We start from the raw sequence: 16,905 nt of genomic DNA on the forward strand, positions 1-16,905 counted from the left end.
TATATATATATATATATATATATATGTGGGTGTGTGTGTGTGCGTGCGTGCGTGTGTGTGTGTGTGTGTGTATGTATATATATATATATATATATATATATGTGTGTTTGTATATATATGTGTGTATATATATATATGTGTGTGTGTGCTAGAAGATCAGTGAATTTGTGTGTAATGTCTATGAAGGACAGTCTAACAGATGTTCATTGTGATATCATTTGTTTCAGATTTGAAATTTGTGAACATTATCTTTGAACAAATCCTGTACAAAATTAAACATCTAATCAGTTTAAAAAGCACAAGCAACCAATTTGGGTATAGGTTTTACATTCATTCAAAATGTTGTAGTTCTAAATCGAAAACTGTAGCAAGGTAATTTACACTACATGTGATGTTTTGAAATGTGGAATAATGATAAGAAAATGAAGAACACTCTTTTAAACCAACTTAATTACAATTACGTAATGAATTAGCTCCCACTGCCCCAAATTTGAATTTGATTTAAATTATGTTTCTACAGGCACCCAACTTCTTACAATTTGTTATAATGCAAAGAAGTTGCAAAAAGGTAGTGAAAATGGAAAGGATAGTGTTTCTATTAGCAAACAAGTTCCATCTTCCGTCTAGTTCAAGTCATTTCGTACATTTTAACACAAATGTGGTACAGATCGAAAGTTTAGAATTCATATGCAGTTGTTTCCAATTAAGCCAAAGTCATACTAAAAGTTTCACTGCCTTGCATAATGGGCATGACCAAAGCTGGACTGGAAGATTGGCAAAGAAAATAGAAAATGTTCGCAAGCCAACCTTCTAACCATAGGCATAAAAAAAATAATAATTATTTACTATTGAAAGTATACTTCTACACACTGATCTGTAGCAAAAAAAATGCTATGGTTATTGACGGTAGGATGACAAATGGGTAACATCATCATTAGCAAGCTGACTAACTTGTCTACCACAAACAGTAAAACCACAATTGTAAAAATAATAATACAGTCTTTCACCTGACAGCATATCATGAAGTAAATCGCAGTAAATTTTTCTTGAAATATTTTACTGGAAAATGCTGACATTTAACATTTCTTGTGGAGTTCCACAAGGTTCAGATTTAGAGTCTTTGCTTTTGTCTTTTTAGACATTACCTCCAGAATGTTGTAATGTTACTAGGAAACATGATGTCAGTTTTAATAATTGTGCTGATGACATGCAATTATACATTTACATTTCTTCTAATAATCAAGATTCTGTTGACAGGCTTACCAGCTGTGTTTCAAATATTTATAGAATTCATAGAATTTCCTACAACTAAATCAAGAAAAATAAATACTAATATTTGGGACTAAAACTAAAATGTTTAATGAGAAGCTCAGCCTTAGCATCATATACCAAATCAGAATCAGAATTAGGAAATCTGGGTGTGATCTGAACTGTTTTATCCCACATGTCAACACAACCACTGAAAGATCTTTATATCATTTGAGAAATATCGCTAAAGTTGGAGTTTTTCTACAGTGATACAGAGAAACTTGTTTGTGCATTTGTTACAAGCAGACTTGATTACTGTAATACTCTTCTTACTGGACTTCCTATGAAAACAGTACATCCCTTACAACTCATACAAAATACAGTAGCTCAGCACATCAGTGCTGTTTTAAAAGAACTGCACTGGCCAACAAATCATCCAGGATAGACTTTAAAGTTCTGCTACTGGCTTTTAAGGTTCTAAATGGCGTTAAAGCACCTGCTTACATCAGAGTGTCTGTCTGTTTATGCTCCAGCACGTATTCTTAGATCTGCAGATAGTGGCCTTCTACAAACGCCCTCTGTGAAATACAGAAAACATGGAGAAGCCTCTTTGAGTTATTATGCTTCTGAACTATAGAACCACCTTTCACTGGACAATCAAGCTTAGTGCACACTATTAAGAAACATTTGAAAGTTTATCTCTGTAGCTTAGCATTTAGCACCTTTGGTATTTATCTTTTTAATTTGATTTGTCATTGTCCTTTTATATGATTTTAACATAATACTCATAGTTCATTCTATTATTGTGAAGTTTTATCACCTGTCTGCAAAGCACTTTGAGCTGCCACCAGTATGAAAATGCTCTGTTAATATAGGTGTATTAAATAATTATTATTATTATCATAATTATAATAAATGCAAAGGTAAAGATAATAATACAATCTCTTAACTGACAGTGTATCAAACAGTAAATCACAGTAAATTCCATTGGAATTAATGTAGTATCACTTGGGCAATTTTGCTGGCAAATTCTACATTTAACATTTCTTATGGAGTCCCACATGTTTCAGTTTTAGGGCCTGAAAACATAACACAACATTCTTCTTCTTCTTCTTCTTCTTCTTCTTCTTCTTCTTCTTATTATTATTATTATTATTATTATTATCACTCTGGTTGGGCTTTTAAACAAAATTTAAGAAGAAGTGTTTGAAGGTGTATATAACAAAGGAGGTCTAGGAGGGTTAAGCATGAATCACCTTCCAGGAAACAAGTCCCTGAAGGACTGCTGACAGTCCACTGAAAGTGAAACAGATATTACATGTATTTTCAGAAAGCACCAGTGAGAAGAAAACAAGGGAAGCTAAAGTAAACTCAACATAGGATGTGACATTTACTGAAGACCAGACACTGAGCCAGAGGTTCATTCTTATTACCTGCCACTGAAATCTGCACTCTCAACGCTTTACTGTGAATTAATATCATAAATCAGGTGAAATGAATATATTCCCTTATTGATTATAAGAATTGAGTTTGACCCAATAAGCTACGGAGAACCAATTTCATGGGTCTATAAGCATTACAGTGAATCCCTGCACTGGAGCCACGGCGTCTTGATTACATCATTAAGTTAATTAACGCCCAGCACTCCAACTGCTGCCAGAAGTTTGCCAATTTTCTGTTCTCTGCAATTTGCCGAAATGGATCTCTGGGTTATAAACTGAGTGCCTCAGTGCCAGATGTTTCATTAGGAGATAAATGAGATGGGGTGTCATGTTCAACCTTTCAAGGAGATGAGTGTGTATTGTGATGGTAGAGGACTTGAAGTCATGAGATTTTGGGATTAATGCTTTTTCGGCATTATGTTTTAGTCCTTTTAAGTCTGTAACCCTAGGTGTCAGTTATTGCCAGTAATAACAAATTCATGGTGTAATTACATATTAACTGTTTCTCATGTGGGGATCATTAAAACTAGCAGCAAAAGGTTTTTTTTACTGAAAGTGAAAAGAAAAAGAATTTAGTCTTTCAATAGACATGAGATTTGCTTTCATTAGAAAAAGAGATGCTTTATTATGATTAAATTTGATGATCAGTTAATATTGTCTCGTTTTGCGGAAAGAAAAATCACCCTTTTTTTGCAGTATTTTTTTTGTCAAAAGTGACTTAAAACTGTTGATCCAGCATGTAAACTGAATGTAAAAGCATGTCATCACTGTCCAAAGAAAAACAAGTATCTTCAAAATGGTGACTTTACAGGAGAGAGCAGAAACTTTACTTCACTCTGATTGTAAAAGTCAATGGAAAGAGATTTTATTCCAAGCCATTTTGGAGCATTTCTATTGGTCTAATCAGACTTTTTCACATAATATCTACTGTGTTCAAATGATGGAGCAGGTTAAAAACTGCCCAAATGGAGATACATGCTTTTCTTTGAGCAGCGACAATATGCAAAAGTTTAAGTGCCTCTTGTCAAATTGCATGTTTTTTTTGTCTTTCTAGTGAAAATTCAGTCAACACATCTGCTACAGAGACACACTTCTGCACATTTTAATACAGAATCACTTTTTATTTGCTCAATTTAACATAGTGGGGGAAAAAATGTGACCTGCACAAAAGTTATGGCACATGTTATATTTTATGGTTTATTCCAACATGTTAAATGTAATAAATTAAAATAAAATAAATTAAAATAAATAGAAATTTGCAATAAAATTTGCAGAAAAATGCCAAATTTAAGTTTGTTCTCTGTGGGTGATGTACTAACTTATTTTCAGCAAAATATAATATGTCATTTGACTAGGGGTGTTCAAAATTTTGGATAGACTATAAATTTTATGTAAATCTAGTTCACTGTATAACTTTGTATAGCTAAATGTGTGATTATGTACACTGAAGAGCAAAGCAAAAAAAATCAATAGTAATTAGTACGGCATTCTAACATCATATTTATTTAGTACAGTGGTTCTCCAACTGGTTCTCAGGTACAGACAGTACACATTTTGGCTCACAACACCTAGAGTAAGAGCACTGAACATGTGATGACCGGTTTGAGAACCTCTGGCTTAGACAATTCAGACATATCAATGATTTTAAAGATTTGGCTCTTCAACAGACTTGAATAAGCTCTAGAATAAGCTCAGCTTGGCTTTTGTACTAACCATAACATGAAAACTATCATCATCTGCTTCTCTGCTTGTTTTCCATTCCAGCCACAAGAACAAATCAGCAGGCTGGCCTCCTCCCACGGGCAGCTGGGCCGGGCTGCAGGGAGCGCCCTATGGATGGGACATGGGCTCCACACGGGACAGCAGGGACTGCTTCAGCAAGTAAGAACTCACGAGTGAAAGACAACCAGATTTGCAACGGTGGCTAAAAACATGACCAATAATGTCAGACACCTCCACAAATATACTCACCTAGCAACCTCTTCCAGAGACTGCAGTGATTCACCACATGAATCTCCACATGAATAAAATATGTCACTACATCACAGTTTTGGCTTATATGTTAAGAACATAGTTTATTCATGTGGAAGTAGTGGCCTGTATTCATGAAGCTTCTCAGACGAGGAGAGTTGATTAAATACTAGGATCCGTTCTTATGACTGAAGTCATAGTGAATAAGAGAGGCATCTGATCCTAGATCAGCACCCCTACTCTGAGAAGCTTTTTGAATATGGGTCAATATACGCCTATGAGTCAAGTCAATTCAGTGCACTACTTAATCATTTTCTGACACTAATGCATCATAAACACATTCATGTTTATGACAGTCACAATACACAAAATGATACCGATACCACATAGTTACACAAACCAATTCTCTGGAGCTTATGGTTTCACTGTAATTAACTCCAGTGTAATTTATTGGCTTTCATCATTATAATTTTACGCAATTACATCTCACTTGATTTGGATAGTCCACTATAATGCTGTTGATTCTAAACAGTGGTGGGGTTAGGATTTGGACCAGGGTGAGGCTTGGGTTTAGGTTTTGGGTTGAGGTTAAGATTAGAGTTAGGATTAGAGCCACCAGGTTTAGAGGTAAAGGAAATTATGTTCAATTGAGTAGATATTTAGTTGAATGTAACTTGAAAGTAAATGAAGTATCTACAAAGCATCTAAAATGGTCTATCCAAAAGTCTCATCTTGGTTTGTGCTTACAAAATCTAAAAAATAAAAGGAAAATAGGATAATATGAAATAATATATATATATAATATTATGTAGACCACAGGTTTATATGTTCACCTCTTTTTGCATTTTTCCTACAATGGCCCTTTATTATAAATGAGCCCAACTCATCTTGCAGAACCCCTGGCGAACACGTTGACTATTCTTTTTACCTCAAAACACCTGATCCAGTTCATCATATAATGATCAAACCCTTAATGTGCTGAATCAGGTATTTAGTGGACCTCACAAGAAAGAAATTTTTAAAGCTAACTTTAACTTTAAAGCTCATTGTTGCAATTTTGCAATGTTTCCCAAAATCCACTGCAAAAGATAAAAATATAAACAGTACGCTTTTTTATGGTCATAAACTTCCCCAAAACAGAAAACAGTTTAAATGGGCTTTGAAGGATTTGGGGGGTGGTGGTGGGGGGTCAGAAACAAAGGGAAGATTTCCACTGCTATATGCATTTATTCTTTAATTAATTCCAAACATGTCTTTGTTTGATATTGCAAACCTTGTATGTAAACATTAATTGAACAAGTTTTATACTTTTTCCATTGTACCACCTTTGGATGCTGTACTTGTCTTCACATGCTGTTTTACAAGTGTGAGTTTATTATTCAGTGATCATATATTATGAATACTAAAAGTATAAGAGAGCGTTCTAGGGGAAAGTGCTGGAGCGAACTACTTGAAGTTGGCTCAAGCATGAGTGCTACTTTTGCAAAGAGGTCAGCATGTTTCATTGAGGACATGATAAACAGCTACAGGCGAAACATCTCTGTGCATTACGCCTAAGAAATGTCTCATTTAATTAAGCAAAAATGAAGCCAAACTCTTACCCCAAAACAACTGGCCAGCAAACACTGCAGAGCATCCTAGAGGATAACAAGAAGAACAGATTTAGCATGAATGTCAAGGTTTGGTCAATCCAGCCATAATCTGTTTATAGCTTAATTATTTATACATTTAGAAACATCATAAAGAAATGTACATGTGGCCAAAGAGAAGTGACCGTGTATCAAATACAGTACAATTCAAATGTTTGGAATCACTCATCTTATTAATAATTGCTGCTTCATTTTTAACTTATTAATGTAGATTGATTATAGATGTAGATTGAAATACTGCAAGCTAGACACCACAACGTTCACTCTTAGCAAAAAGGGTTCTATGTAAATGTATAATAAATGTCTATATAAAGGTTTAATAAATGTCTAATAATGTTTTTTGAATTGTAACAATAGCAGTATCATAGAGAACCATGTAACTATGTAAAGAACCCTCTGCGCATTCAAATGTCATAGTTCCACTCATAACTGTTGCCTTTGTTCTTTGTCGAACCGCTGTTTAAGGATGTATTTCAAATTGTATTCAATATTTCTATTTTTTTGAGAATGCCAAGAAGTTATTAAATAATGAATAATATCCTGTGATCACTTATTTATAGCCAGTTCTTGATAAGCTGCCCTGGGATTTGATCACAACATTTCAAATACAAGATGTTCTAGGTCATGTTAACATAACTTTTGCAGCTTTCTCAGTCAAAATCATGTACGGCTCTGTTCTTCATTCTGGATGATTAGAGGAAATCTATACAACTGTATTAGTGACATCATAAAAGATCATTCCACATTCCATTTTTGAATGATGGTGTGTATCTAAGGCCTATAAATGGTACATCTCATTTGCATCCATATAGCAGATGGATGGTGGAAGCATGTATGTGCATCGCAGTAATTGACACAGATTAAATTACATTTTATGCCACATTTCACACATTTGCTTGCTGGCATCTCTCTTTTAGTATGAACAATGGGGCTGGCCTGTATGCATTAGCAGCATTTCATGGTTGATGTCCTGCTAGACATAAATAGATTGAGTTGAAATGCTCGCCTGTTACCATGCAAACTACATTGTGGTCTTCCATTGTTATTTGTCTGTATGTCTTAGCAATCTGATCACACATGCTCTCTGACATTGCAAATGGCAAAAATGTACTGTGTCAAACATCTGATTATTAAATGTTAATGTTAAATGAAATGGCCATATATTGTCCTCTGTTTCTGTTTATTGCATTGCATTCTCTCAATGCTTCCCTCGCTTCCCTTTATCTTTAGTGATGGCTTCCTCAACTCAGCCTTTAGACCGCACTCTGCACATTAGTTAAAAAATATTGTTAAAAGTCAATCATGTCACAGAGAAATTTGTTAAAATGCGTTCGATTCTTGAGAATTCAGTGGAAAAGATGAGTGCTGAAAGATTTCTCTACAACCCATGACGTACTTTCAGTGGTGTTGAAAACCAATAAGCACGTTTGTGATTTTACTCACACAAGCTAATTAATTTCTTCACTTCACTTCATCAGTGTCCGTGCATTGATTCCAGGAACCAATTAGAATGACAAATCAGTATATGCTGCGGGAGACTGAAGAGGGAAGAGCAAAGTTCTAGCACCAATAAAGACAATGCAAATTTATATACACTATTACTTGGAAAAAGCTTGTGTAGGCCCCAGTTTTTGTCAGCGCTTTGAAGACCTGTTGAAGACATTGTCATCTTTATGTACATGTTCAAAGAAATATATTTAATACATAGTTCCATTTTTTAATAGTGTCTTTTCAATTCTATAATTTAAAGTGTGTTATACTGCATCCTGGAGATGCAAATACATCTAGTTTAGATTCTACAGGTTCCATAAACTTGCAACACTTAAACACAATAGTCAGACATTGTTCTATTTGAGCTTAAATATAAGGGTAGCAAAATACTCCCAAGAATGACTTAAGGGTTAAATAGCAAGGACGGCCAGCAGGCACACACTTCTATTGCACATTTTCTATAATGTTAGAACACCTTCCTAGTTTGCGGTCTATGTAATTATATAATAATAAGCCTGGGATTTTAAGTAATTAATTAATTTAAAACTTCCCCAGTGCAATAGTTATGATGCATGCATATGCAGGTCAGTAAAAAGAATCAGCATGTAAAATTGCAGCTTTCTGTGTGATACTTTGTTTTACTGTGTAAAAGAAGCTTCATGCTGTCTTTGTTGTTGGATGCTGTTGGTTTCTGATCAAGCATGTGCACACTTTACAGAGTTAGGAAAAAAGGCCAGTAAAGTGTATTTCTATGCATCTAAAATGGTAGTTTGTGACACAAATGAGTTAAAAATGAATTTTCATGTCAGAAGAAATGTAACAACAGCTTTGTGAAAGTATATTATTAAAGATGCCATAGAATGCTCTATTTACATTGGCATTGTTGAATAAGGATAAGGAGGATAAGGAGTTCATGGAACTGACTAACCATGAACCTCAAACACTACAGTCTCCTCTTTCAAGTCTTGCATTGGCTAAAGGGGGTGGCAAATTGGGTCAGTTCCAAAAGCCTAAATAGTTACGTAATAGTCTTGAATCATTAATATTTACACCTTAAAATTTACATATGTCAGCTAATGTTTTAGCTCAGCAAGTCTTGGGAAGAATGACACAGCATCAATGGAGCAACAGCAATGAAAGTGGCAGACGATGTGCAGAAATGAACTGTTGCAGTCTGTGAAGGGGATGTTGTCACTTTTCATACCCCGCCCAAGGAACCGAACTGTAAACAGCCATGGTTGATGTTCATTTTTAAACATAAGAAGTTGGCTTCCTATTCACCAGCTTCTTAATTAAATGTTGCGTTCCACCTTTAAAGCAACAGCTTGTACAGGCACCAAAATGTACAACATCAGAATAATACTGCAGCACAATTTAAGGTAGAATGGAAAATTCACATTTTGAAGATTGAATTGAAAGCAAGTAGCTGGTGTAGGTAACATTCACTACTCGCAAGCTTCAAGTAACTAACATAGCTAACTAAATAGAATGGCAACCTAGCTAATTTACACAAAGGTTCATTTTATTTTCCTGCCTGTATCTACTTCAACATGTTGCTTCTGTATGAAGCATTGGAGCAGAGCTCATCAAATTATTCATGAGTCCACCAAAAAAGGCGAAACAGCTCATTTCATTCTAGGGCCAAATTATATGGTTTTGAATAGGCGTGTAAAACTGCATCTGGGATTTTTGCCCCAACCAAAGTCACTTACCTTGAATGTAGACATCAAAGAACAAGAACACACAGAGTTGCATTCACCTTCAAAGAATAATATTAGATTAAAAGGCAGAAACAGACACTTTTTCACATATCTAACATTGTTCATAGGCAGATTTAGCACTGAGGACTTTTTGAATATGCCTGCTGGCTGTTTGGCTGCTGTATTGCTCCTACCTGTTTGACGTGTGCCTGTGTGTCCAATTCACTGTGATGTGTAGATATTTTGCACGCACTCACTGTCCCCATCCGCACCTCACTCCCTCACTCTCTCTCACCCTCCCCCTCTTTCTCTCTTTCTCCAGAATGCAAATGCCTCATGCCTTTTGCCTTCGATTGGACACCACTCTGTTCAAACCCTATGCAAATTTCCATTGCAGCAACAGATCAGTGAGAGTCCTGTTCCCTTAGCAGGGATTCTTCTAGAATTCGATTAACCCCTTCACCTCTCATGTCTCTGGTCTACTACTCACTCTTCATCTGTCATTTCTCTGTTATTCCCCAGATGAAACCCACCATGAACAACTCCACAGTGAACGCTCTGCTCTATATTACTGATTGTTACTCAAAACTATAGGCTTGATTAAGAAGTATTGAATCATTCACACTCAAACTGAATCTATTCAGTTTCTCTGCAGAATCTCACAGGATTGGTAGCTTGTCTGTGGTCTCACGGCTGTCGTGTTAGCTTGCTAAATTGGATGAAGAGATGACATGGTTGTTAAGGGACACTATTTGCCACAGGATTGTCTGCCTGGAGATTTGAATAGAGATTTGACCGGCCCTGTAAACAGAAGAAATTGCTCTGCTAACCAGAGTGTAGGTGATGTATTAAGCAACTAGGAATAGGCAGTGCTACACATACAGCTCCTGCAAGGTAACAGACTATTTCTTTCACGTCTAAAGCTATGAACTACATTTTTCAAATATTTTTGAAATGCTTCTTTTTCACTGTGTGGACATTTCAAAGCAAATCAGAGAACAGCAGCAACTTCTTAGTTTGATTTGCAGTGTTGCTTCTTTTTCATCTATTTTCTTTTCTCAGCTTCTTTACAGCTACATCCTTTCAGACGCATAGTGTTGAGTTGTCTTCTCCTAGTGTAAGGATGTACAGAAACACCTGTGGATTTTTTTCCGATCTGAATCAAGAGTGGAGCTTGATTTTAGAAACTCTTGTTTGTTTCACGTATATTCATTTGACTTTCCCCTTTCTTACACATCATCTTATATCATTTTGGTTAGAGTGCTCAATAATTACTCAAAGTTGCTCTTATCGCAGGTGATAACTGGCACAGAGTAATTCAGTTTTTATTATTTTGAGGTCTTTGAAATGGGTAGAGAAATTCGGGTAGAGAAGGATAAAACTTTTCCATTTTTGCCAAGGTTTATCCTTTCTTGAGAGCACAACATGAGTAAAAAAAGCTGAAATGCAGAATTGAACCTGTTGATTTAGAATGTAAATCAAATATACATCCAGTTCGTTTTCATAATTTAATTAACCCACTCAAGTCCAAGAAATACTTTTATTATAATAAGGAAAAATGACACAATATTTTCTGATTAGTCTAAAGTAATGAAAGTTATCATAGTTTTATTTTGCATCAACATCATTTCAAGTTATTTTTTGACTGTATTCAATTTTCATGCCTTTCATCCTTTTATTCCCAATTAAAATTAGTATTTTCTATTGTTCTGCTAGAAATCTATGTGTGACCAAATGACTGGATGTTATATGAATGTTTCAGTGATAAAATCTCACTTTTTACCCATAAGGTTTAACTCTCTTGCATCCACCAACTCAACTACTCATCAAATTGAATGCCGTCTTTGTGATGATACAGCGCACAAACACAAAAGTGTTATCACAAGATTGTACATGACTCATATCTGGAGTTATAAGGCTATGAAGAGGGGCTGAGATACACGTCATCTGCCTCTCTGTCTCAGTTGTCCTGTGTGTAATTGGAGGATTCGTGTGTCTGTCTACATTTTGTGTGAAACTGATCAATAGAAACTCATGAAGTCACTAGGGACTGACCCATCATGTTGGGAACACTTCATCCTTCATTTAGTCCACATCAGAGGCACATGTGAAATGGCGAGCAAAGAGTTTACAGCCACCAAAGTTGCTGAAGCAGTTTTGGGAAGTAGCGATGTTATATGCATGTGCCTTTAAAGGTGAATTTAAGAAGTTGTGCACATTGAGGAGATGCCCTCAGATCCCAGAGAGCTAATCAGTTGGAAACATGTCTTTAGATTTGTGCTCAGAGAAGCTCAGAGAACATAGACTAGAGGAAATGTAACATTTTATGCTCAGACACTGGTGGTTAAATATGGATTTTAAGAATTATATTTAAATAATAAAGCAAAATGACAGTAATGACTTTTGACTGGTTGGGGTTAATCTCATGCATAAGTACAAGCATTGTGGAGGGTGTGACCTTGTGGAGAGAAGATGAGAGTAAGATGTAGTGTAGAGGTGTGAGTCAGTGGTGGAGTTTGCCTCAGTGGGGTTGAGCGTGCTCTTTCTGCTCACTGGGTCGTGGCAGAGCCAGTGACTCTAAAAATATTTCCATCAACACTGAAACAAACACACACTCTCTCTCTCTCTTTCTCTCTCTCTCTCTCTCTCTCTCTCTCCCTCTGTCCTCTGCTTACTCTCATGAATTGATTTGTTACCCAATAGCCATTATCACAATCTGTCCTTGTTGCATGCTGCAGTCAAATAAACCCTGCTGATCACAAACAGTGTGAGTGAAATGCTAATGCATTTTCTGTATGAAAGACGCCATGCCCACTAAATTTTCTTTCTGTGAGGTTATGTGGTGGAGAAAATGAAAAGTAACCTGTATATTCACTCAGTTTTGATATACAGCACAGTTTATATGCCAAAGAAAAAAGAATACCAAGCCAGATTCTAACATAAGATAGCTTGTAGATAATGATGATAGCATGTAGGATGGGTCATTTTGGACACATTGACTCTTATTCCTGTTATTTTTTCTATTATATCAAATCTGATCGTAGAATGAGCGCCTGCAAATTTCACCAACAGTTTTGTTATCCATCAACTTCATCGTTGGCTTATCTTTACAATCAAACTCACGTCTGCTAGGAGTGTCTACACTAGGGTGTAGTACCAAAACTATTATCAATATCCCCTATAATACCATTAACAATATTAAAAATAGAAAGTAACACAACTTACTGCTCATTTCTGCCCATGGCAATCCAGTACAAACATGAATGAATGCATATTGGTAGAAATAAATGATGCGACTATTCCATGTTCCAGTTAGAGTCATATGACAGAAGCATGTCATACACTACAGTAATACAACACAAATATGTTATTTTAAAGAAAAAAATCACACTTCACAATCACATCATTTTATTATCTTAAAAAAGCAATCTTTCCAGCTGTCGTATGTTGAACAGTATAAGGTTTCGTCAGTAGGGGGGCAGTGCACTCACTGCTCAACCTCAAACTCCACCTAGGAGCACAGCCATTGGTTCACGAGATGCTGAATGCTGTCATTTTAGTGACTCTGTGCTGAAATATCTGCATGAATCATATAAATAATGTATAGGTTGACGCTTGATTTCACGCACAGAAGCTGATTCACGACTCAAACTTCCTCTTGTTTCCACGTCATGCAAAAGTTTCATATGCTGAGTAGTTCATACTTCAGTAAAGATTATTGTTACTCTATGTTAAATTTTGTGCTGCGGAGCACAAATAGCCCCACTGAACTGGATCTAATGCAACATAGGATGCCAAATATTAGATGAAAAGGTTTGTGTTTACATTTTTTGATAGTAGTTTTAAATGTAGCACTACTGGGTCTTTTTGCTATTTCACCCACCTCTGTCTAAGTGATCTTTCAGCTCACGTGTGGCCGTCAGTGGTAGCATGTCTAAGACGTGAAATTGTCAAGATGTTCTGTTTTGTGTGTTGCATAATAATGTCTTCTCATTAAGGAAACATCTTGGCCTGACATAATAGACAGATGCTACCAAATTACGCAGACTCATACACAGATGCTGGAGTGTAATTCATCTTCTTATTGAAAGCAACATAATCCTACAGTCCATAATCTCCGTCCTCTATTCTACACTCTAATCAATAAGATACTACAGTGTTTAACCTAAAGGTGAGACCTCTGACAGGATAAAATCACAGTTTGTTCCACAACTAAATGCTTCAGATTCCCATATATGTAAATCTGATTACATGATTTTCTGTGTGATAATAAGTTAACACGCTCTCTTCTGGGACCAAGTAAAAAATATATTTGTGAAAAAAACAGAGTAGTATGAAATATAGAAAAGTGTCCAGTAACTTTTCCACAGGCCACAGTTTATGTGCCATTTTTAACCAGTATGTTACATTCAGAATATCAACAAAACGTCATTTATTTGAAGCACCCAAACGTTTATATACAATGCTGGTTTAGCAATCTTTCCATGTAAGCCAGTGAGGAATGAATGTAATGTTACATCATTCTGTTATGACATACTGCCATGACAGCAGGTGACCTCTGAAGGCCAGTCCAGTGAATTGTTCTCTGGTTCCAGGGAAGTAAACACGATTTATTTTGGCCCAGATGTGCATCTGGAGGCAGCTGCTGCTCCCACAGACAGCAAGACAACATACTGTAGATGACAGGGAGGACCGCTGGTGGAAAGAGGAGCAGTTGTTTATTTTGACATACAGAAATGATACACAGAGAGGAAGCACTGCGGTACTGCAGCAGGAGTTATAGTGGAGAGGAGAGGACATGCAGAGGAAAGCGTTGGTGGGGATGTCTGCGTGAGGGCGGGCAGTGTGGCCAAATTAAAACATTATGCTACATTTTTATGATACACGCATGTATCAGGATACAGTGCCCTCCACAAATATTTGCACCCATGATAAACATGAGCAAAATGGGCTGTGAAGAACATTTTTTACTGCTGTTCCTTTTGATCTTTTGTTCAAAATATTGACACAAGTCTGTCTGATATTTGAAGTACAATGACTAAAAGACAAATCTTCACTAAATGTTAAAACCAACAAAACATGAAAAAATAGCCGGATCTGTCCCTGTATGAGAGAATTATAACCAAAGCAGTCTATCCATCCTCTGGCTCAAGTGCATTCACTCTTCAAAATAAAGATTCCTAATTGGTTCTTGGCTTGGATGTGCAGTTCCTCTATGGCATCACACCATAGAACCCTTTTTGGCACCTTTTCAGTGGACACCAGCTGTCAGGCTTCTTTGGTGAGCTAGTGAAGAAGCTATAAGGAAGCCAGTGCTCAATTCAGGCAGAGAGGTAGAGATGGAGGGAGAGAAGGAGATTGTTCCCTGCAGCAGGTGGACTATGCCAGTGTGGAAATCACTCTTTCCACCAGCAGCCTGAGCTCATATGCTTCCCAAGTAGTGCAATCTGCCACCCTGTTATCCCCAAATCTCCCGTATCCCACCCACAGCAGCTCAGTTCAGTGTGTAAAGGTTAATGTTCCAGTCTTCCTGCTCGTTGCACTGTGCATACGTTCTGATTACCCTGTATTCACCATTAACACATGAGAAAAAAAAAATCACGTCATAATCGCTTTCCATCCAAATCTCTGCACGCGGATTTATGCTTATTTAATCTTTCCTTTTAAGCTGATTGAGTCAATAATGGAGTTATCATGCAGCTAATATCCCCCTTTCAACCAAATCCGCTTTGTGTATTTTTGAATTTAATAGATTTTTCATGTTTGATTGCATAATGATTAGAGCTGGCACAGTGCCATTCTTTCTTTCCCAATCCCAATGCTGAGCCAATATTATAAAACAAAAAAATTTTACTTTGAAAATGAGCTAGTTCTACCTTAACCACGCCATGTTTACTTAAGATGACCATCTACGATGCAATTTTGAAAAACAAGCCATTTTAAAAATCAACAAATCTTACTTTTTATTTAAAGATCAATAGACTACATTTAATTTCTATCTATAAGATTAATCACATAGTGTTTACAAACTTTGTCTACAATTATCTCAAAAAAATTCATCATCATCAGATCTAATTAGTGTTACTTAAATCAAGCCACAAAGCTTTAACCCCTTAAATGGCGGGGGCCACCGACAAGCTCAGTGTTTCATTACAGCCTTCTACAGAGTTAGTAGCTCAGCCAGTTTGCACTGAAGTCCCTGTAGTTGCTGAATAACACCATGTAACAATTTTCAAAAAAAATGTTGTTCCCAGTTGTTAAGTGTGTTTTCCTGATTGTTTGTACCCTAAATGAATAGAAAAAAGTTATTATTCCCTGTAAACTTTGCTTTTGTGGTCAGCACAATGATATTTTGAAATTGATCTATTTTTAAGGATATTCGCCATATTTCAAGATACTTAAGAAGCTTCTGGAATTGTGAGAACTATCAAGAAGTTTCTAGAACTGTCCAGAATTATCTAGAACTTTCTGGGACTGTACAGAATTGTAGAATTGTAGGTAGCTGTATAACTACAGTTATATAGGGCCACTATAGCCCTTCCTGAGAGACGGAGAGACATGATCTAATTGATTGGGATTGCATAGTAAGTGGGCAACAGCCATCACAGACAAAGGGGAATTGACCTAGACAGACAGGTGTGAATTCATTCTCTATTCAGATTCTGATAACGACAGTATTCACACTTCACCCCACACCCATTACAGGAGGAGCTTAGGAAGGACCACTACTTTCAAATGTATATATTGTGTGTTACTCTGCTACCGGGTGATCAGTCTTGCTCTGCTGAATCCTCAGCACACTCTTGTACTTTGATACTGCATGAAATAAACATTGACCATTTTATCGAGTTTGGAGAGACATCCTTTTTCCTTACAGTACACAGCAACTTAGTCAATTTAGATGGCATCAAGAGGTTGCATACATCCAGCAGACGCATTTTGCTATGTATGTGGCCATTTTATAAAGACAAGAGTGAAAAAGTACTCTGTGGAAGCATCTGTTAAGATGTGTGAGGCCTACAAAGCATACTACGGCATGCCTGTTGGTGACCAAGACAAACCATGGGCTCATGGTTTCACCTGTATCATCTGTAACCCGAATGAGTGGCGTCTCTTCATAGACAGCTCATGCAAGAGCCTCAAAGCCGTGCTGCTTCACAATGGGAACAAGTACCCATCTCTTCCTGTAGCTCACTCGGTGCACCTGAAAGAGGAATACACCAGTGTCAATATGTTGCAAAGTGCCTTGAAGTATGATGAGTACGGCTGGGAAGTTATTGGAGATTTCAAAATGGTGTCATTCCTGATGGGCCTCCAAGGTGGTTTTACTGAGTATCCTTGCTTTATTTGCCTTTGGGACAGCCGGGATACTAAAGCGCACTACCACAGGCGGGACTGGCCTCA

General features: G+C 36.7%; 1 protein-coding gene and 1 long non-coding RNA gene across 4 annotated transcripts in view; one reads left to right on the forward strand and one right to left on the reverse strand.

The window, feature by feature from the left end:
* LOC108434746 (FERM and PDZ domain-containing protein 4) overlaps nt 1-16,905 on the forward strand; it is a 93,690-nt gene that overhangs the window by 34,801 nt on the left and 41,984 nt on the right. For both annotated transcript variants that reach the window (XM_017710102.2, XM_037543125.1), the window contains exon 2: nt 4,455-4,571. In XM_017710102.2, the coding sequence (XP_017565591.1) occupies nt 4,455-4,571 (117 nt within the window). The remainder of the gene's footprint in view (nt 1-4,454; nt 4,572-16,905) is intronic.
* On the reverse strand, nt 145-9,768 carry LOC119264583. Of its 2 annotated transcripts, XR_005131139.1 has the most exons (5): nt 9,696-9,768; nt 9,514-9,560; nt 6,263-6,298; nt 4,404-4,614; nt 145-1,826 (listed from the first exon to the last, which is right to left on the reverse strand). It is a non-coding gene; the product is annotated as an uncharacterized LOC119264583 (long non-coding RNA). The 2 variants fall into 2 exon arrangements; XR_005131138.1 differs by lacking the exon at nt 145-1,826 and having other exon boundaries at nt 3,999-4,614.

The sequence above is a fragment of the Pygocentrus nattereri genome, chromosome 12, assembly GCF_015220715.1.
Source record: "Pygocentrus nattereri isolate fPygNat1 chromosome 12, fPygNat1.pri, whole genome shotgun sequence".
Classification (NCBI taxonomy): domain Eukaryota; kingdom Metazoa; phylum Chordata; class Actinopteri; order Characiformes; family Serrasalmidae; genus Pygocentrus; species Pygocentrus nattereri.